Below are 22,825 nucleotides of genomic sequence, written 5' to 3' on the forward strand. Positions count from 1 at the left end.
GGGCACAATAAGAGAAAGCTCTGTGACCCGCAGAGTTGTTATTCACCTTAGGGACACAAAGTAGTCCTGCACCCTGAGAACACAAAGCCCGGGCCGGTACGTAAGGTTTAATGAGGTCAGCTAGGTAAGGAGGTGCCATTTTATAGGTTAGAAAACAGATGAAGATCTGTGAGGAGCGATATGGTTTCATGCTGAGGAAGAGCACTACAGTTGCAATGTTTGCTCTGAGAATACTGATGGAGAAGTATAGAGAAGAACAGAAGGCATTACATTGTGTGTTTGTGGATTTAGAGAAAGCTTATGACAGGGTGCCAAGAGAAGAGCTGTGGTATTGTATGAGGACATCTGAAGTGGCTGAGAAGTATGTGAGGGTAGTGCAGGACATGTACAAGAATAGTGTGACATCAGTGAGATGTGCAGTAGAAAAGACAGGTGTATTCAAGGTGGAGGTGGGATTACACCAAGAACTCTGAGTCCTTTCTTGTTTCTAATGGTGATGGACAGGTACAGACGAGATGAGACAGGAGTCTCCATGGACTATGATGTTTGCAGATGATATTGTGATCTGTAGTGAAAGCAGGTTGAGATGAGCCTGGAGACTTTGAGATACATACATACATAGATCTGGAGAGAAGGGGAATGAACATCAGTCAGCTTCCTGAAGCTCATGTAGAGAGGTATGACTGGGTGTGGGGGTCCATGTAATTAAAGTTATAATTTGTGAAACATGCTTCAAATAAATATAGAATATGAGAGTTTTGAGTGATGTTTCTGTATTTTGGTAATGCAGAGCTGATAGTCCTTCATGAACAAGCCTTTTAACTGAGTCTGGAGTCCACTCACGCTCCAGACCAGCAGGGGGCGGTGTAATGCAGCTATACGCAGTTTGTCAAAAGACGAAGTTCCTGTTTTACATTAAGTAGCTCCAACATTGAATTTCTTCAGATTTCAACTCGCAAAAATCTATATGTGTAAGTATATTAACATCACAATATAAATAAACCGTTGTTTTCTTCCTCCTGGCGCTAAAAATAACGAGCTAATGTTGGTCTAAATATAGACACGTAGAGTTCGTTAGCTAAAGCTAACTCGCGCTAGTCGCCTGATCTGGGCCCGTTGAACAAAGTGTCGGGTTCAAATCCCGACCTGTGTCTCCCCTCTGCTTATTCTGTCGAACAAAACCAAAAATAATTACAAAGATTTGAAAACGTGGCTGAAGTGGCTCCGCACGTGATGCCAATACATGAATTCGGTTTTTTAAGTAAAAATATGAATTAACGATCATCATCATTGTTATTGTTGTTTGTATTGTTGATTGATGGTTTGATCAACTTGATTATAGTAAATAACGGACAACAAATCAACGAGATGCGGATTTTTCAGTTGAGTAGAATCAAACGTTTGCGTGGATTTTGTGGGGAAATGTTTAAGATCATCACTTCAAAACATCAGTTCAGCCCAACCAGAGCAAAAGTAAAGAGACGTGACCTGGATCGATTAATCAGAAGCACCGCGTATGAATAGATTTGCATGTTGTATATGATGAGGAGCGATTCCTGGTCTTGTCCAGTTATTTTGCTGCTCAGCTTTATGATTCTGTTTCGTGGGTTCCTGTAGATGTTGGACAGCGCTCCAGACCAGGAAGTGATATTGAAGGTGATTATGGATTCAGTGAAACATCTGTAGAATGCTGTAAGATCTGATTGGTGAACCTGGAATCTGCAGAGTTTACGAAGGAAAAAGAGACGCTGCTGCCACTTGGAATAGATGATATCAGCATTTACCTTGAAGTTAAGTTTGTGATCAGTTATTGTCCTAAGGTATCTGTATTTTTCAACCCTCTCTATCTGCTGATAGTTGACAGGCAGAGTGGGAACGGCGGAGGGGCCTTACGGACGCCTGTTATTAGTTCTTTTGTTTTGCTGATATTCAGCTCGAGGCACCAGTCTGATAAAGTGACCAGCTCAGTCTGCAGCTGATCTGAGGAATTTGTGAATTCTCTGATAACGGTGTCATCAAAGTACTTACTGTATGTAATGTCATCAGCTTGGGACTCCGATGAGGGCGCCTGCTTATCGTTATTCCTTTTCCCTCCGGGGGCTGTGCAGTTTCTTTAATTCTGATGTGTGCCATTATTATGGTAAACAAGTAATAATTGTGGACTAATTGCTGTCTGAGGTAACTGGAGTGTAAACATAATTTCTCCATTGTGAGATCAGTAAAGTATATCTAATCTAATCTAAGAACTGGAGAGATGACACAGCCCTGTGGAACACCTGTAGAGGTCATTTTGGGTGAGTTGCGGTGACCGCCAGCCCAAACCAATTTGGTTTGCTGGTCAAGATGTCCCAATGACATAATGACCCGAAGGGCTCATCAGACACTTTGCCGGGGACAAGGAAACTATTGGCCGATCACTAAGAATGTAAATTGTTGTGCTGCAATGCATTATGGGAGTTTGGGGTTTTAAGTGTTGTTATTGTGGTTTATGTTGGTTTAACAGTGTTGTTTTGTTGTGTTTTGCAGTTCAGTTGGTTTAGTCAGTTTGGTTGAGGGTCATGTCGTTGTTACCATAAGTGTAAAGTGTCGTGTGTTTGATTTCAGCCATTGTCTCTGTGGTGTTGTGTGTAAAAATAACAGCGCCTCTTTGCAGGGCTGTGAAACCTCCGCAGATCCGCGGGATTCAGCGGATTTCATCATGGGGAGGGGGGGTGGGGTGTTAGTGATGTACTCTTTTTTTAATCGTGAACATCACTGAGTTTTTAAAATGCTTATCGCAAAGCGTTCTCTTTTTTTAACGACATTGTGTAAGTTTTCTAAGTCCGCGGACACTGATCTGTGTGTTACAGATACAAATCAGTTTCCTTGGATCCGCGGAGTTTTGCAGAGATAAAATGCCACTCAAAGCACAGCTGTTACAACAGTTGTCGTAAAGCAGGACTGGTTGGTTGCTGTGGTGACGCTGTGTGGCTCCTGTGCAGCGCTTAAGCTAAACTTAGCATGTGGACATCCCAAACTTTTAGAGCTTTCAAGTAGGGCTGCAGCTATAGAATATTTTTGGAATTGAGTATTCTATTAATTTTAATTTATTAAAATTAGTAGAATAAATTTAGATTAATTTATCGATTAATCTAGTAATCGGATAAAAAAATACCTTTGTGTTTTTAAACAATATCAGTAGTGGCAGGGCTCTCCCTGAGCAATGGCACAATGTCGCTGTGCCATCATGCAGAATTTTAAGTTTAGGGTGTTCCCTCTCTCTGTTTTCCCAGATACCACTATGTAACAAATTATTTTTGTTTTGTTCCTGGGTACACAGTGTGTTTTCCTAACCTGTTATGCCTTAAATAAATAGAAAATAGCTGTTATTCCACAGAAACTTTGCTTCTGTGATCAGGACAATGATATTTTGAAATTTGTCTGTTTTCAAGAATATTCTCGATTCGCCTTCACTACTACTGAGTAGTCTTCTAGAATATTCTATAACTGCTAGAACTGTCCAGAATTATCTAGAAATTTCAAGAAACTTTTAGAACTTTCTAGAACGTTAACAAAAATTAAATCAAAGTTTGTGCTGAATGTAGTCATTTTTCCATAGACTTTAGACATAAGCAGTTGAAATATAACACGTAGAAGCCAGGAACAAAAATTGTGTTACATAGTGTAATTATTTATTTTTTCACATTATTAAGTTTTGGAGCTTTGCCAAACCATAAGCCCAGGTGCTCTGTGAAATCTTCAGTCTGCGGACAGGACATTCTTTTTTTTTTCTTATTGCACATTTCATTTGCACTTCTTATTGCTGTGATTTATTCAGTGTTTAGTAAATGGACTGCATTTATATAGCGCTCTTCCATCTGAATCAGACCCTCAAAGCGCTTTACAATTATGCCTCACATTCACCCCATACAAAGTGCTCACTACATACCGGGAGCAATAGGTGATTAAAGGCCTTGCCCATGGGCCCTTAGTGATTTTCCAGTCAGGTGGGATTTTGAACCCATGATCTTCTGGACTCAAGCCCAGCACCTTATCCACTAGACCATCGCCTCCCCTTTAGTGTATAGTGTTTAGTGTATATTTCTACATTCCGTACAGAGCAGCTCAAACCGAAGTCAAATTCCTTGTTTTGTTTCCTTGTTCACCCTGACATCGGGGTGAATGTGAGGCATAATTGTAAAGCACTTTGAGCATCTGATGCAGATGGAAAAGCGCTATATAATTGCAGTCAGTTTAAATGCAGTCCATTTGATTTCTGTGGATACTTGGCGAATAACAAAGCCTTTGAAAAAACGGCTGTGGAGGGCAACATTTCCACAACAGCTGCACTGATAAACTCGAATCGACGGATTCGCGCGTCAGCACCCAGCCGCTCATCGCGCGGCGCCACATGAAAACGCCTCCGTGTTGATAACCATTCGTAAGATTTAGGTGGCTTTCGATGGCTTTCAGTTGAGTGAGTATCCGAGAAATTGTTTAACAGCTGGGCATGTTCCAACTTGTCCTGTAAGGCTTCCAACAGAGGTGTTTTGCTGTGGCGCCACGCCATGAGCGGCTGGGTGCCGACTCGCGAATCCGTCCGCACATCTTTCATTACAAAATCTCCTTTAACAGTGGAATGTCCAGATAAACTGCTGATCTCGACCTCTTCTGAAACTTCTCTGTTCTCTCACGATGTCCTGGGTCAACAGAGGCTTAAATTTGGAAGTTTTCAGCTCGAAACAGTCTGACGACGGCGGCTCGGGGCGCGGCGCGCCGTCCGGCTCCGTGGGCTGTCCTTAAAGCTACAGTAACACTTCATAATCTCTCATCAGCCCTTAAATTTTCACCGAAAATCGTCTGAATTTCTCGAATGGTGTCCACTTGGATCTGCCTCACAGTTTCTGAAAAAAGTTTGATAAAGCAAAGCGCCAGTCTGTCAGGAAGTTGTCAGACAAAGGAATTCCGACGGGAGGGGTGGACCAGTGCTCACTCAAAGCCTGCCCACAGGCGAATGACGCAACCGACAGGTGTGAAAAAACTCACACATGCGCACGAGGGTTCAAGCTTGTCTGATGTAATCGCACGTGATTCAAATCCGTATAGTTTTTGAAAAAAATAAAAAGGTCCGTTTTCTTTTCTCACAGACCTTGTATAAGTGACTTTTTACTATAAGGTATGTTATTGATATTTTACCATGATTTTCCAAATATTCTACAAGCTTTAGCTGTGGTTTTGAAATGGTGTAACAGTCTTTTTAGTCTTCAGAAATTTCATGTAGTTAATTGTTCTGAGTTAATGCATAATTTGGTTTACAATTAAAAGGAAAATCATTCCAGGTCCTACTTCCACGTCGTATTCTGTTATTTCAACATCATCATTGACAGGTCAAATAAAAGGTTGGATGTAGGATCATTTAAATATCCAGTGATTTTGAGATTTGTTCTTCCAGGAGATGCTGAAAAAGTATCATTAGATAAAAAATTAATTTTGGGGCTCCACATGGCCCTAGACCCCCCCAGACCCCCTGCAAATTTTCCTCGGATTTCACAATTTTCATTTCACAGCCCTGCTCTTTGTGGCAGAGTGCAGAAAAGACAAAATCTCCAGCTCGGTCTTTGTTGTTCCACACAGCTCACCACACTATCATCATCATCATTATTATTTAATAGGCTTTACTATGCAATTAAATCAACATGGGCTTATATTTGTTTTATATTAAAAGGTAAATAGTATTAACTAGTTTTACTATAAGAACAGTGAAAGTTGACTTTTTTTTTTGTTTGTTGAATTTATTCACCTCAGAAGACTAAAATAACTTGTCTTACCTGCACTAATGTGATGGTGATCCTGAGATCTGGACTGCAGTAAATAGGCAAGTCACACAGGTGAGAATCACTAAGTCCTGACCTCAGGCGGTTCTTGATAATGTTCATAATTGAGAATGTCTTCTCACGCAACTATGTCGAGCCGAACAAGCTCAGCATTTTCTTTGCAATTTTTTGAATCTCAGCTTGGTCCCAAATGCTCTGATATGTGAATACAGTTGGTTTACTGCATTTTTCCCCTGAAGGCTCGTGTTCAGTACATTCAGATGTCGTGTTTTGTCAACCAAAAATCCAAAATCAGGATCATGTAGTTCTGGCATCGGTTGACCCTTTTGTGCCAAGAATTGTCTGATTTCCTCCCTAAGAGAGTAGAAGCGCTGCAGTGTAGACCGCCGACTGAGCCGACTTACATTGCTGTGATACACAACATCTCCGTACTCAGACTGGATGTCGATTAGAAACTGTTGAAGCCGGCGGTGGCACAGGACTTTGGAGCGAATAGAATTGATTGCTGTCATCATCGGTTTCCTAACATGATCATATTTCAGATGTTTGGCCCAGAGAACCCGTTGGTGAATAGTGCAGTGGCGTTTTATAGCTTTGCCTCTTTCTTCGCTGACTTTGTTACAGACTAGAGTTGATAATCCACTTCGCTCACCAGCCATGGCAGGTGCACCATCAGGAATAATTTATTCCACGGTAATTTCAAACAGAAACAAATAACTCCGTTCCTCTTGTTTGGTCCTTAAGGCTCGGCAGGTCAAGTCGCTCTTCACTCACGTTCATTTCATTGTCCACTCCTCTCAAAAAAAATCAGTCACTGAGCCGTCTGTGTCGGATGCATCCATGCTCTCATCGCAGGCTAATGAAAAAAGTCAAACTCCTTTTGCCTTTAACCGTCTCTTAATATCAGCTGATCAGCTGAAACGTCTTCACTTCTCCGTACCACAGCCAGGCACACGTCGGCAAACTCTTGCTTCTTCTCAGGATAAATTTTCTCTGGTTCACGCAGTCTTTAATAAATTCACCCTCAGTAAAGGTTTGCTGTGTTTGACCGTCAGCGTTCCACGTTTGTGTCATTTTCATTTCACTCGCAGCCTCTTGTGAAAAAGTGCTGCTGTGCTGTTAAAACTGCTTCCAGTTGCTTCTATTTTTCTGCGCGTTCGTTCACAGTTAGCTTGTTTCATCTGCTAGTGCCTCGTGATAGTGAATTCCTTGAAAACAGCCACAGTCTGTTGGTAAATTAGGCGGATATAGTTGTTTTGTGTTTCAGTGAAAAAAATGACTCCAGTTTCCACTTGTACCTCGCTGTCAGCTTTCCTTTTTGTTTTACTGACACTCGCCATTTTAGAAGTGGGCAGGAAAGGATCACACAAGGGTCACTCAGCAAGAGTGTAGCCACAGGTCTTCCACCATCTTCTGGTGAAATACAGCTTTTTTTGTAGGCGTGTATTTTATACTGTGGTCAACAGTGCTGATGGCTGCGGGCCGGTGCAAGTTTGAACGTTTGGCCCCCGGGCCGGACTTTAGACATGTCTGCCTGAGGCCATCAAGTATTGCAAAGGCTTTTTGTCCATCTGTCCATCTGTCTGTGTTCAGCGTAAGTCCAGTCCTCTTACCGCCACAGTCTTCAAATTCACAGAGAACATTCTTGGGACACAGACCTTGGACAGGTTGAAAGCCGGCTAACCTGGACCTATTTTAAGAGGTTAAAATGTCACATTCTGTTCCTATTTTTATGGTATGATCTCATAGGCATTAGCATGGTGGCATCACTACCTGCTAACTTCGCTTCGTTTTTGGCTAAATGTAACACCTTTGTCATATATTATGTAAAAGAAATAAACACTTCCAAAATCTGAAAACGCTGTTTTTATAACCTGATAACACCTCTGGAGTCATTTACAAGACATTTCACGGACATCAGCGTGCACGCCAACTTCCACTAACTCAAAGCTCATGTGCGCACGCCCTCCTGCAGTCACCATTATGTAAATGTAAATATTGTTTTTGGTTGACTGATTGATAGAGGGGCTTTATTGAACATGTACAAATTATACATAAGACAACAGGATCTTAATAATTAATTAAACAACTGTAAATTATAAAGAACACACTCATACGGCCGAGGATGTTTTAGTATTGAATTATGTTTATTCACTTTATTTTGAATGAGATTTATTCCCAGAGAAGAACGCAATTTTCTTTTCATTCAGGGTTGATTTCAGGACTTTTGTTATTGAAGGCTTATTGTTAGAAAATACCTTAACAACCTTAGTGGGGACCCATAGTTGGGTCTAAATGATACAACAGGCTTCACAACAGCTGTTCTGCTCCATTCCTGATTTACATGGACCCTCAGCCCACCCCGTGCCCTTTTAGACTACTCACAGTGCCCCAGTCCAGTCTGAGTGGAGTTCCGAATCCAACCAGAGAGAGCTCTGAGTCTGCAGTGGTATTATCCAACCAGGTTTCAGTGAGACAGATCAGCTTCGCTTGTCTATACCCCCATTGGCAAGTTATGTTTGTATGTTGTTCTAACTTATTCCATAATGAGCAAATGTTGGACAGTACGATGGAGAGCATTTCAGTGTGCTGGTGAGTGTTTTCAGCCTCTGCCGGCTGAAAACACATTTTTCCTCCTCTCCTGCCGCATTTCCTTCTCAAAGTATCCCGCTGACAATTGAGGTTAGAGCCATATTGTCTCAGTTCTCCACAGTTTGAGATTCGGCGCTGAGTATTCCATATTCTGCAGAAGCAGTATATCATCTCGGGAGTACTGCAAAATTCCACTTCAGAGTGTTCCAACTAGTATGAGTGATCCGACTGTCCAAAGTATCAATAACAACAGAAGTAGACACTTCCTCATCTTGAAGGTATTAAGATTGTGACCGATCCGATCGGGATCATCTTCCGATACGGACATAATTCACTGTCAGAAAATACCGATCCAGCCTGCGACATTTTCCAATACTGGAGAAGAGCCACTGTGAATCCTCTCAACTGCTGTTGTTTGTCTCTGCTTTGGTTGCTTCCCAACAGGAGGAGGAGAGGCAGAGAGAGGGAGACAGACAAAGAGAGGGAGAGAGACAGAGAGAGAGACGCAGACAGACAGGCAGAGAGAGGGAGACAGACAGAGAGGGAGTCAAAGAGAGAGAGAGACCAAGAGGGAGACAGACAGGCAGAGAGAGAGAGAGAGACAGGCAGAGAGAGGGAGACAGACAGGCAGAGAGACAGAGGGAGACAGACAGAGAGGGAGACAGAGGGAGACAGACAGAGAGGGAGTCAGACAAAGAGAGAGAGAGGGAGGCAGACAGAGAGGGAGACAGACAGGCAGAGAGGGAGACGCAGACAGACAGGCAGAGAGAGGGAGACAGACAGAGAGAGGGAGACAGAGAGAGAGAGAGACACAGACAGACAGGCAGAGAGAGGGAGACAGAGAGAGAGAGAGGGAGACAGAGAGAGAGAGACAGACAGGCAGAGAGAGAGAGGGAGACAGACAGGCAGAGAGGCAGACATAGAGAGAGAGGGAGACAGACAGGCAGAGAGAGGGAGGGAGACAGACAGAGAGAGGGAGACAGACAGGCAGAGAGAGACAGGGAGACAGGCAGGCAGAGAGAGAGGGAGGCAGACAGGCAGAGAGAAGGGAGACAGACAGGCAGAGAGAGAGAGACAGACAGAGAGACAGAGAGAGAGAGAGACGCAGACAGACAGGCAGAGAGAGAGAGGGAGGGAGACAGACAGAGAGAGGGAGAGAGAGAGGGAGACAGACAGAGACAGAGAGGCAGAGAGAGGGAGACAGGCAGAGAGAGGGAGACAGACAGAGGCAGAGAGAGAGAGAGAGAGAGACGCAGACAGACAGGCAGAGAGAGAGAGGGAGGGAGACAGACAGAGGCAGAGAGAGAGAGACAGACACTCAGAGAGAGAGGCAGACAGACAGGCAGAGAGAGAGAGGGAGGGAGACAGACAGAGAGAGGGAGAGAGAGAGGGAGACAGGCAGAGAGAGAGAGGGAGTCAGACAAAGAGAGAGAGAGAGGGAGTCAGACAAAGAGAGGGAGGGAGACAGGCAGAGAGAGAGAGAGAGAGGGAGTCAGACAAAGAGAGGGAGGGAGACAGGCAGAGAGAGAGAGAGAGAGAGAGACAGGCAGAGAGAGGGAGTGAGAGAGAGAGAGACAGACAGGGAGAGGCAGGCAGAGAGAGGGAGACAGACAGGCAGAGAGAGGGAGACAGACAGGCAGAGAGAGGGAGAGAAACAGGCATCCATGTCCAGACTGTTCTGATCAATTTCATTGGTTCTTATAACTAATTCAGATTTGCAAGATCTTTCACTGTGAAGTCTTGTTGAACATCCACTAATATGTACTGTAGCTCTAAATGGCTCATTACATTGATCACTGAGCATCAGATTGTGTGAACTTTTGCAGCAGACTCTTTACTCAGTCAGTTAAAAGATTTTTGCAATCAAGAACTAATAGCCCACACTAAGAGTAGTAATTGAAATGTCCAGTGGCAAAGGCAGACCAAGACAGACTGGAGCCAGTTCCTGTTGCAGTGACTGACCAGATGATAGGTTTGTTTATCACTGCTCTTAGGGAGGTGCCTGTCACCTTGCACCAACTGGCAATGGTCCACCACAGACCTTCAGACAGTTATTTTGTTTCATTCTGTCAGGATGTCCAGTTTCACCTTCCACATCCTGCCTCGAGCCTTGATGGGGCTGCTGGTTTAGTCGCCGATGGTCTGACCCATGCAGCAGGTAGTACCAGGTTAAACGGTTAGTGGTGGCAGGCAAGCCAGTAACTTATGGTTTCCAAAACCTCACTGAGTTCCATCTTGTTTCTTTCAGGGTATCCTGCAGATATGCAGCAGCTATTAGATAAAGAAGAGGTTCCCCCAGAACAGTGCTGGAACTCGAGCCTGGACCCAGAGGACTCAGATCCCCTACACATTAAACAAGAACAGGAGGAACTCTGGTCCAGTCAAGATGAGGAACAGCTTCAAGAACTGGAGGAGGATGATATCATCAAGTTCACATTGACTCACATCCCTGTGAAGTTTGAAGGTGATGAAGAGAAACCTGAACCCTCATGGCTTCATGAAAGCCAAACTGAGGAGAACAGAGAGGCAGAGTCTCGAGCCAGCACCTCAACAGAACACATGAAAACAGAATCTGACGGAGAGGACTGTGGAGGACCAGAACCAGACACCAACTCGGAACCAGAGGATAAGGCATCAAACTGTTCTGAAGTTGATACTGATAATAGTGATGATTGGAAGAAGGCCAGAGAATCTTCACTGTTAAACTCTCTGACGAACAATGAAATCCCTGTAAGCGCAGTGAGAAGTAATGATGCTGAGAAACGATTTAGCTGCTTTGCGTGCGGTAAAAGATTACGCTACAAGAGCCGACTGAATGACCATGTGAGGATTCATACAGGAGAAAAACCATTCAGCTGCTCTGAGTGTGATAAAAAATTTAGATCTCAAGACAATCTGGCTAAACACAACAAAATTCATACAGGAGAGAAACCATATCACTGTTCTGAATGTGGCAAAAGCTTTTGCCCAAAGAGCAGTCTGAACAGACACATGAGAATTCATAAAAAACAGAAACCATTCAGCTGCTCAGAGTGCGAAAAAACATTTATATACAAGCACCACCTGAAGGAGCACATGAGAATCCACACTGGAGAGAAACCATTTAGGTGCTCCATTTGTGGGAAAGGATTTCCTCAGGCGTCGTCCTTGACATACCACATGAGATGTCATACAGGAGAGAAACCTTTTAGCTGTTCAGTTTGTAACAAACGTTTTAGGCATCGTGGACAAATTGGAACGCATATGATCGTCCACACAAGAGAAAAACTGTTCAGATGCAGTGTTTGTGGTAAAGGCTACAGCAGAAAGTCCTGTTTGAGGAGGCATAAGTGTGTTGAGGTGGCAGATGCTGATGTTCGACCTCTTATGAACTTTCCTAACTGATCTGCTTGGTTTTCCTCTTGTAGATCGCATCCACACTGTGATCTTAGACTCTGCGTCTGTGGTCTTCATCTCTGTGCCATGACAAACCAGCTGAACCTGTCGGGAGGTGATCGGACCGATGCCCCCCAACATCAAAATAATATTAATTGACGAACGATGCTGCTGAAGCCGTGTCATTTCAGGGCTCATGGCTTGAGACCACAGATGTAAATGAAGATCCACACTAAGTGTCCAAATTCACTTACAGGAAGTATGAAGTCAAAATCAGTCGACGGAAGCTGCGCCCACTTTGTTCAGTTAACAGAACTTAACAGTGAGGTGTAACACGACCAACCGCAGATTTTGTCATTCAGGTCCAGTCTGGGATCAGGTACTGGTGCCACACATTGTTACATCCACCACATTCCATAACCACCTTGGGTCCGGGATGGTCGGTCCATCTCCGCCTCTCCAAAGCCACATCCATCTGCTGCAATCAGCTGAAATGTGGGCGTGTCCTTTCCTACTAGTCTCTGGGGCCTGTGTCCTGGATCATGTCCAGAGAAACTCCCCACATGGACTACATGTGGTGTCAGATGTTCCCTCACAGTGTCAGTGATCCTCCTCATCTGAGTCTCACTAAGTAACCGTTCATTGGACACAAACTCCTTCCAGTGAGTCCCGGACACAAACCTGACTCTGTTTCACTGATTTGATGTATTTCAAATCAAATCAATTTTATTTATATAGCGCCAAATCACAACAAACAGTTGCCCCAAGGCGCCTTATATTGTAAGGCAAAGTCATACAATAATTACAGAAAAACCCCAACGGTCAAAACGACCCCCTCTGAGCAAGCACTTGGCGACAGTGGGAAGGAAAAACTCCCTTTTAACAGGAAGAAACCTCCAGCAGAACCAGGCTCAGGGAGGGGCAGTCTTCTGCTGGGACTGGTTGGGGCTGAGGGAGAGAACCAGGAAAAAGACATGCTGTGGAGGGGAGCAGAGATCAATCACTAATGATTAAATGCAGAGTGGTGCATACAGAGCAAAAAGAGAAAGAAACACTCAGTTTATCATGGGAACCCCCCAGCAGTCTAAGTCTATAGCAGCATAACTAAGGGATGGTTCAGGGTCACCTGATCCAGCCCTAACTATAAGCTTTAGCAAAAAGGAAAGTTTTAAGCCTAATATTAAAAGTAGAGAGGGTGTCTGTCTCCCTGATCTGAATTGGAAGCCTCCCATTCTACTCTTACAAACCCTAGGAACTACAAGTAAGCCTGCAGTCTGAGAGCGAAGCGCTCTATTGGGGTGATATGGTACTATGAGGTCCCTAAGATAAGATGGGACCTGATTATTCAAAATCTTATAAGTAAGAAGAAGAATTTTAAATTCTATTCTAGAATTAACAGGAAGCCAATGAAGAGAGGCCAATATGGGTGAGATATGTTCTCTCCTTCTAAACCCTGTCAGTACTCTAGCTGCAGCATTTTGAATTAACTGAAGGCTTTTCAGGGAACTTTTAGGACAACCTGATAATAATGAATTACAATAGTCCAGCCTAGAGGAAATAAATGCATGAATTAGTTTTTCAGCATCACTCTGAGACAAGACCTTTGTAATTTTAGAGATATTGCGCAAATGCAAAAAAGCAGTCCTACATATTTGTTTAATATGCGCATTGAATGACATATCCTGATCAAAAATGACTCCAAGATTTCTCACAGTATTACTAGAGGTCAGGGTAATGCCATCCAGAGTAAGGATCTGGTTAGACACCATGTTTCTAAGATTTGTGGGGCCAAGTACAATAACTTCAGTTTTATCTGAGTTTAAAAGCAGGAAATTAGAGGTCATCCATGTCTTTATGTCTGTAAGACAATCCTGCAGTTTAGCTAATTGGTGTGTGTCCTCTGGCTTCATGGATAGATAAAGCTGGGTATCATCTGCGTAACAATGAAAATTTAAGCAATGCCGTCTAATAATACTGCCTAAGGGAAACATGTATAAAGTGAATAAAATTGGTCCTAGCACAGAACCTTGTGGAACTCCATAATTAACCTTAGTCTGTGAAGAAGATTCCCCATTTACATGAACAAATTGTAATCTATTAGATAAATATGATTCAAACCACCGCAGCGCAGTGCCTTTAATACCTATGGCATGCTCTAATCTCTGTAATAAAATTTTATGGTCAACAGTATCAAAAGCAGCACTGAGGTCTAACAGAACAAGCACAGAGATGAGTCCACTGTCTGAGGCCATAAGAAGATCATTTGTAACCTTCACTAATGCTGTTTCTGTACTATGATGAATTCTAAAACCTGACTGAAACTCTTCAAATAGACCATTCCTCTGCAGATGATCAGTTAGCTGTTTTACAACTACCCTTTCAAGAATTTTTGAGAGAAAAGGAAGGTTGGAGATTGGCCTATAATTAGCTAAGATAGCTGGGTCAAGTTATGGCTTTTTAAGTAATGGTTTAATTACTGCCACCTTAAAAGCCTGTGGTACATAGCCAACTAATAAAGATAGATTGATCATATTTAAGATCGAAGCATTAATTAATGGTAGAGCTTCCTTGAGCAGCCTGGTAGGAATGGGGTCTAATAGACATGTTGATGGTTTGGAGGAAGTAACTAATGAAAATAACTCAGAACAATCGGAGAGAAAGAGTCTAACCAAATACCGGCATCACTGAAAGCAGCCAAAGATAACGATATGTCTTTGGGATGGTTATGAGTAATTTTTTCTCTAATAGTTAGAATTTAGAATTTTATTAGCAAAGAAAGTCATGAAGTCATTACTAGTTAAAGTTAAAGGAATACTCGGCTCAGTAGAGCTCTGACTCTTTGTCAGCCTGGCTACAGTGCTGAAAAGAAACCTGGGGTTGTTCTTATTTTCTTAAATTAGTGATGAGTAGTAAGATGTCCTAGCTTTACGGAGGGCTTTTTTATAGAGCAACAGACTCTTTTTCCAGGCTAAGTGAAGATCTTCTAAATTAGTGAGACGCCATTTCCTCTCCAACTTACGGGTTATCTGCTTTAAGCTACGAGTTTGTGAGTTATACCACAGAGTCAGGCACTTCTGATTTAAGGCTCTCTTTTTCAGAGGAGCTACAGCATCCAAATTTGTCTTCAATGAGGATGTAAAACTATTGACGAGATACTCTATCTCACTCACAGAGTTTAGGTAGCTACTCTGCCCTGTGTTGGTATATGGCATTAGAGAACATAAAGAAGGAATCATATCCTTAAACCTAGTTACAGCGCTTTCTGAAAGACTTCTAGTGTAATGAAACTTATTCCCCACTGCTGGGTAGTCCATCAGAGTAAATGTAAATGTTATTAAGAAATGATCAGACAGAAGGGAGTTTTCAGGGAATACTGTTAAGTCTTCTATTTCCATACCATAAGTCAGAACAAGATCTAAGATATGATTAAAGTGGTGGGTGGACTCATTTACACTTTGAGCAAAGCCAATTGAGTCTAATAATAGATTAAATGCAGTGTTGAGGCTGTCATTCTCAGCATCTGTGTGGATGTTAAAATCGCCCACTATAATTATCTTATCTGAGCTAAGCACTAAGTCAGACAAAAGGTCTGAAAATTCACAGAGAAACTCACAGTAACGACCAGGTGGACGATAGATAATAACAAATAAAACTGGTTTTTGGGACTTCCAATTTGGATGGACAAGACTAAGAATCAAGCTTTCAAATGAATTAAAGCTCTGTCTGGGTTTTGGATTAATTAATAAGCTGGAATGGAAGATTGCTGCTAATCCTCCGCCTCGGCCCGTGCTACGAGCATTCTGACAGTTAGTGTGACTCGGGGGTGTTGACTCATTTAAACTTGTATATGTATTTGTATAAATCTATAAAATAACTGCTTGTTTATGTTATTGTGCCAAGGGGAGACGTTACAGTTGTTACTGTTAAAAAATAAATAAATACATGCCCTTGTTGCCAGGTTTGTGGTGACTGTAGATTTGTCTCTTGTGCTTCCAAAGCATCTAGACAACTGGGACTTCCAGAAGCATCCCTGTTTGATGGACATATCATCATGCTCCAATGTGATTGGTTCAGCTGTGGGGAAAAAAAAAAAAAAACTACTTACTATGTGTCTGAGATGTTATTTATTATTTACAAAACTAACAGCTAATATTACAGTTCAGCTCATTGGTGTGTAACATCGCTGCGCCCATGTTAATCCAAAAAACAAAGAAATGGGTGAGTCTGGACAATCCCACTGAGCCCGTGTGTGCATCGCCGTGCTCACGCTGTCAAACTTGGCTCTGGAGACGTTTCTGCTGGAGTCAACAAACACACGAGGAGCCTCAAACAGCAGCTTGTCAGATTGAACGTGACGTTTACTGTTTGGTTCTAAATCAGTGACGTATTTTAAATTTTACTTCTTTAAACTGCAGGTGCTAAAAGCTCTAAAGCTTTTGGAAACTGCCCATCCATTTTCTATACCTGCTTACTCCAATTAAGGGTCACGGGGAGCTGGAGCCAATCCTAGTACTCACAGGGTGTGAGGCGGGTTCACCCTGGACAGGACACCAGTCTGTCACAGGGTCACATACAGACAATTTAAAGTTTCCAGTCCACCTCACCTGCACGTCTTTGGATGTGAGAGGAAGCCGGAGCACCAGAGGAAACCTACACAAACACGGGGAGAACATGCAAACTCCACACAGAAAGGCCACAGGTGGGAATTGATCCCACGATCTTCATGTTGTGAGGCAACATTGCTAACCACTAAACCACTGTGCCGCCCTAAACGAAGTGTTATATATTAAAATGTAAATCTGCATGAGTAAAATTGTTCCAGATAAACTTTTCAGTTAACAGATCGATGACTTCAACTTTTCCCCTTTTTTAATGTTTTGTTTTTGTACAGGGTTTTTTTTTTTTTTTTTTTTTTTTTTTTTAGGGAAGTCCTTCTTGCTATCTGTATGACATTAAAATGACCTTGTGTTGTAATACTACATTTGCTTTGTGTGGAAAATTTAAATGGTGCTGCAGATTTTGATGTTTGTAATTAAAATGTGTTATAGAAATGTTTCATTTATTACAAACTGCTGAGTGCCAAAACTGCAATTTTGAATATTACAAAGTCCAGCAAACTATCATTTTATAAGTTGAGCAGTTTATTGATGCTGTTTCAGCAGCAAATATCTAATGTTGCCTCAGTTCACCACCACAGGAGTTATAATGGGTTAAAACAGCTCAGACGTTCTTGTGTCAACTTTCAGGTTTTATTTAAAAATATCACATTAACCATTTAAGAATTGCAGACATTTTTATACAGCTCTGATTCCAGAGGCCGTAAGTAACTGGATAAACTGGTTATTGTATAAGTAAAACACTTTTCTTGATAGTTTTTTCCTTTACAGAAGTCAGAGGATGATCACATGAGCATTTTCTTGGACATAAATTCAATCTTTAATAAATACAGATTGTGGTACGACACAGAAAATCTGTCTGGAGGAAGCAGTTCTCTAAGTAAAATGACTACAAGGACACGAGTGAGGGAAGCCACCAAGATGCCCAGACAACTCTGGAGTTACAGGTTTTTGTGGCTGTGATTTTGAATTCACTTCAATATTTTAACACTTTACAGCACCGCCACTGTCTCACCTTCACCCCAATGGACCAAACATACTGCATTTTATATATAATTACACACACACACTTCATTCACCACCATTGAATGGTGGTGAATGAAGTTCCCCCCTGGGTTAGTTCCCCAGGGGGGAACTAACCATTCGTTAGTTCCCCCCTGGCAGATCCCGAGCAGCCGGGAAAGCAGGCTGACTGGGTGACTGTGAGGAGGAAGCGTAGCCCTAAACAGAAGCCCCGTGTACACCGCCAACCCGTTCACATCTCTAACCGTTTTTCCCCACTCGACGACACACCCGCCGAGGATCAAACTCTGGTTATTGGCGACTCTGTTTTGAGAAATGTGAAGTTAGCGACACCAGCAACCATAGTCAATTGTCTTCCGGGGGCCAGAGCAGGCGACATTGAAGGAAATTTGAAACTGCTGGTTAAGGCTAAGCGTAAATTTGGTAAGATTGTAATTCACGTCGGCAGTAATGACACCCGGTTACGCCAATCGGAGGTCACTAAAATTAACATTAAATCGGTGTGTAACTTTGCAAAAACAATGTCGGACTCTGTAGTTTTCTCTGGGCCCCTCCCCAATCAGACCGGGAGTGACATGTTTAGCCGCATGTTCTCCTTGAATTGCTGGCTGTCTGAGTGGTGTCCAAAAAATGAGGTGGGCTTCATAGATAATTGGCAAAGCTTCTGGGGAAAACCTGGTCTTGTTAGGAGAGACGGCATCCATCCCACTTTGGATGGAGCAGCTCTCATTTCTAGAAATCTGGCTAATTTTCTTAAATCCTCCAAACCGTGACTATCCAGGGTTGGTACCAGGAAGCAGAGTTGTAGTCTTACACACCTCTCTGCAGCTTCTCTCCCCCTGCCATCCCCTCATTACCCCATCCCCGTAGAGACGGTGCCTGCTCCCAGACTACCAATAACCAGCAAAAATCTATTTAAGCATAAAAATTCAAAAAGAAAAAATAATATAGCACCTTCAACTGCACCACAGACTAAAACAGTTAAATGTGGTCTATTAAACATTAGGTCTCTCTCTTCTAAGTCCCTGTTGGTAAATGATATAATAATTGATCAACATATTGATTTATTCTGCCTAACAGAAACCTGGTTACAGCAGGATGAATATGTTAGTTTAAATGAGTCAACACCCCCGAGTCACACTAACTGTCAGAATGCTCGTAGCACGGGCCGGGGCGGAGGATTAGCAGCAATCTTCCATTCCAGCTTATTAATTAATCAAAAACCCAGACAGAGCTTTAATTCATTTGAAAGCTTGTCTCTTAGTCTTGTCCATCCAAATTGGAAGTCCCAAAAACCAGTTTTATTTGTTATTATCTATCGTCCACCTGGTCGTTACTGTGAGTTTCTCTGTGAATTTTCAGACCTTTTGTCTGACTTAGTGCTTAGCTCAGATAAGATAATTATAGTGGGCGATTTTAACATCCACACAGATGCTGAGAATGACAGCCTCAACACTGCATTTAATCTATTATTAGACTCTATTGGCTTTGCTCAAAAAGTAAATGAGTCCACCCACCACTTTAATCATATCTTAGATCTTGTTCTGACTTATGGTATGGAAATAGAAGACTTAACAGTATTCCCTGAAAACTCCCTTCTGTCTGATCATTTTTTAATAACATTTACATTTACTCTGATGGACTACCCAGCAGTAGGGAATAAGTTTCATTACACTAGAAGTCTTTCAGAAAGCGCTGTAACTAGGTTTAAGGATATGATTCCTTCTTTATGTTCTCTAATGCCATATAACAACACAGTGCAGAGTAGCTACCTAAACTCTGTAAGGGAGATAGAGTATCTCGTCAATAGTTTTACATCCTCATTGAAGACAGCTTTGGATGCTGTAGCTCCTCTGAAAAAGAGAGCTTTAAATCAGAAGTGTCTGACTCCATGGTATAACTCTCAAACTTGTAGCTTAAAGCAGATAACCCGTAAGTTGGAGAGGAAATGGCGTCTCACTAATTTAGAAGATCTTCACTTAGCCTGGAAAAAGAGTCTGTTGCTCTATAAAAAAGCCCTCCGTAAAGCTAGGACATCTTTCTACTCATCACTAATTGAAGAAAATAAGAACAACCCCAGGTTTCTTTTCAGCACTGTAGCCAGGCTGACAAAGAGTCAGAGCTCTATTGAGCTGAGTATTCCATTAACTTTAACTAGTAATGAGTTCATGACTTTCTTTGCTAACAAAATTTTAACTATTAGAGAAAAAATTACTCATAACCATCCCAAAGACGTATCGTTATCTTTGGCTGCTTTCAGTGATGCCGGTATTTGGTTAGACTCTTTCTCTCCGATTGTTCTGTCTGAGTTATTTTCATTAGTTACTTCATCCAAACCATCAACATGTTTATTAGACCCCATTCCTACCAGGCTGCTCAAGGAAGCCCTACCATTATTTAATGCTTCGATCTTAAATATGATCAATCTATCTTTATTAGTTGGCTATGTACCACAGGCTTTTAAGGTGGCAGTAATTAAACCATTACTTAAAAAGCCATCACTTGACCCAGCTATCTTAGCTAATTATAGGCCAATCTCCAACCTTCCTTTTCTCTCAAAAATTCTTGAAAGGGTAGTTGTAAAACAGCTAACTGATCATCTGCAGAGGAATGGTCTATTTGAAGAGTTTCAGTCAGGTTTTAGAATTCATCATAGTACAGAAACAGCATTAGTGAAGGTTACAAATGATCTTCTTATGGCCTCGGACAGTGGACTCATCTCTGTGCTTGTTCTGTTAGACCTCAGTGCTGCTTTTGATACTGTTGACCATAAAATTTTATTACAGAGATTAGAGCATGCCATAGGTATTAAAGGCACTGCGCTGCGGTGGTTTGAATCATATTTGTCTAATAGATTACAATTTGTTCATGTAAATGGGGAATCTTCTTCACAGACTAAAGTTAATTATGGAGTTCCACAAGGTTCTGTGCTAGGACCAATTTTATTCACTTTATACATGCTTCCCTTAGGCAGTATTATTAGACGGCATTGCTTAAATTTTCATTGTTACGCAGATGATACCCAGCTTTATCTATCCATGAAGCCAGACGACACACACCAATTAGCTAAACTGCAGGATTGTCTTACAGACATAAAGACATGGATGACCTCTAATTTCCTGCTTTTAAACTCAGATAAAACTGAAGTTATTGTACTTGGCCCCACAAATCTTAGAAACATGGTGTCTAACCAGATCCTTACTCTGGATGGCATTACCCTGACCTCTAGTAATACTGTGAGAAATCTTGGAGTCATTTTTGATCAGGATATGTCATTCAAAGCGCATATTAAACAAATATGTAGGACTGCTTTTTTGCATTTACGCAATATCTCTAAAATCAGAAAGGTCTTGTCTCAGAGTGATGCTGAAAAACTAATTCATGCATTTATTTCCTCTAGGCTGGACTATTGTAATTCATTATTATCAGGTTGTCCTTGAGCGGTGTTCTGCTGTATCTGTTAGCTGTTTGAACTGAGCTGTTTGAGTTCTTTGAATTAACAGTCTTTTTCAAGACTTTTTTACTTTTTTTTTTACTTTTTCACCGTGCTCCAACGCCTAAAGAAGACCTCTAACGGTCGAAGCATCGCGACGGAGCTCTTTTATCAGCTAACCTTCATCAGCGTTGGCAAGCTTGCTAACGCTTTCGTTTTTATTTTTATTTTATTTTTTAGCACTGTTGTCGTGCTGCTCCACAGCCTGCCTAGTGGATTTTTATTTTATTTTAGCACTGTTGTCGTGTGTTACCTGTGCTGCTCTACAGCCTGTTCAGTGGATTTTTATTTTATTTTTTAGCACTGTTGTCGTGCGTTACCTGTGCTGCTCTACAGCCTGTTCAGTGGATTTTTATTTTATTTTTAGCACTGTTGTCGTGTGTTACCTGTGCTGTTCCACAGCCTGTTCAGTGGATTTTTATTTTATTTTTTAGCACTGTTGTCGTGCGTTACCTGTGCTGCTCTACAGCCTGTTCAGTGGATTTTTATTTTATTTTTAGCACTGTTGTCGTGTGTTACCTGTGCTGCTCTACAGCCTGTTCAGTGGATTTTTATTTTATTTTTTAGCACTGTTGTCGTGCGTTACCTGTGCTGCTCTACAGCCTGTTCAGTGGATTTTTATTTTATTTTTTAGCACTGTTGTCGTGTGTTACCTGTGCTGTTCCACAGCCTGTTCAGTGGATTTTTATTTTATTTTTTAGCACTGTTGTCGTGCGTTACCTGTGCTGCTCTACAGCCTGTTCAGTGGATTTTTATTTTATTTTTTAGCACTGTTGTCGTGTGTTACCTGTGCTGCTCTACAGCCTGTTCAGTGGATTTTTATTTTATTTTTTAGCACTGTTGTCGTGCGTTACCTGTGCTGCTCTACAGCCTGTTCAGTGGATTTTTATTTTATTTTTTAGCACTGTTGTCGTGTGTTACCTGTGCTGTTCCACAGCCTGTTCAGTGGATTTTTATTTTATTTTTTAGCACTGTTGTCGTGCGTTACCTGTGCTGCTCTACAGCCTGTTCAGTGGATTTTTATTTTATTTTTTAGCACTGTTGTCGTGTGTTACCTGTGCTGCTCTACAGCCTGTTCAGTGGATTTTTATTTTATTTTTAGCACTGTTGTCGTGTGTTACCTGTGCTGCTCTACAGCCTGTTCAGTGGATTTTTATTTTATTTTTAGCACTGTTGTCGTGTGTTACCTGTGCTGTTCCACAGCCTGTTCAGTGGATTTTTATTTTATTTTTAGCACTGTTGTCGTGCGTTACCTGTGCTGCTCTACAGCCTGTTCAGTGGATTTTTATTTTATTTTTAGCACTGTTGTCGTGTGTTACCTGTGCTGCTCTACAGCCTGTTCAGTGGATTTTTATTTTATTTTTAGCACTGTTGTCGTGTGTTACCTGTGCTGCTCTACAGCCTGTTCAGTGGATTTTTATTTTATTTTTAGCACTGTTGTCGTGTGTTACCTGTGCTGCTCTACAGCCTGTTCAGTGGATTTTTATTTTATTTTTAGCACTGTTGTCGTGCGTTACCTGTGCTGCTCTACAGCCTGTTCAGTGGATTTTTATTTTATTTTTTAGCACTGTTGTCGTGCGTTACCTGTGCTGCTCTACAGCCTGTTCAGTGGATTTTTATTTTATTTTTTAGCACTGTTGTCGTGCGTTACCTGTGCTGCTCTACAGCCTGTTCAGTGGATTTTTATTTTATTTTTTAGCACTGTTGTCGTGCTGTTACCTGTGCTGCTCTACAGCCTGTTCAGTGGATTTTTATTTTATTTTTTAGCACTGTTGTCGTGTGTTACCTGTGCTGCTCTACAGCCTGTTCAGTGGATTTTTATTTTATTTTTAGCACTGTTGTCGTGCGTTACCTGTGCTGCTCTACAGCCTGTTCAGTGGATTTTTATTTTATTTTTTAGCACTGTTGTCGTG

At 41.9% G+C, this 22,825-nt stretch overlaps 1 protein-coding gene across 1 annotated transcript in view; it reads left to right on the plus strand.

Moving 5' to 3' along the window:
- The first annotated feature begins 891 nt into the window (after window positions 1-891).
- Window positions 892-22,825, plus strand: part of LOC117510020 (zinc finger protein 69-like) — a 47,421-nt gene continuing 25,487 nt past the window's right edge. Inside the window, exons 1-2 of the mRNA XM_034169625.1 lie at window positions 892-971; window positions 10,654-11,786. Of these exons, the coding sequence (XP_034025516.1) occupies window positions 968-971; window positions 10,654-11,786 (1,137 nt within the window). The 5' untranslated portion in view covers window positions 892-967. The remainder of the gene's footprint in view (window positions 972-10,653; window positions 11,787-22,825) is intronic.

Source organism: Thalassophryne amazonica, chromosome 5 (assembly GCF_902500255.1).
Source record: "Thalassophryne amazonica chromosome 5, fThaAma1.1, whole genome shotgun sequence".
NCBI classification, from domain to species: Eukaryota; Metazoa; Chordata; class Actinopteri; order Batrachoidiformes; family Batrachoididae; genus Thalassophryne; species Thalassophryne amazonica.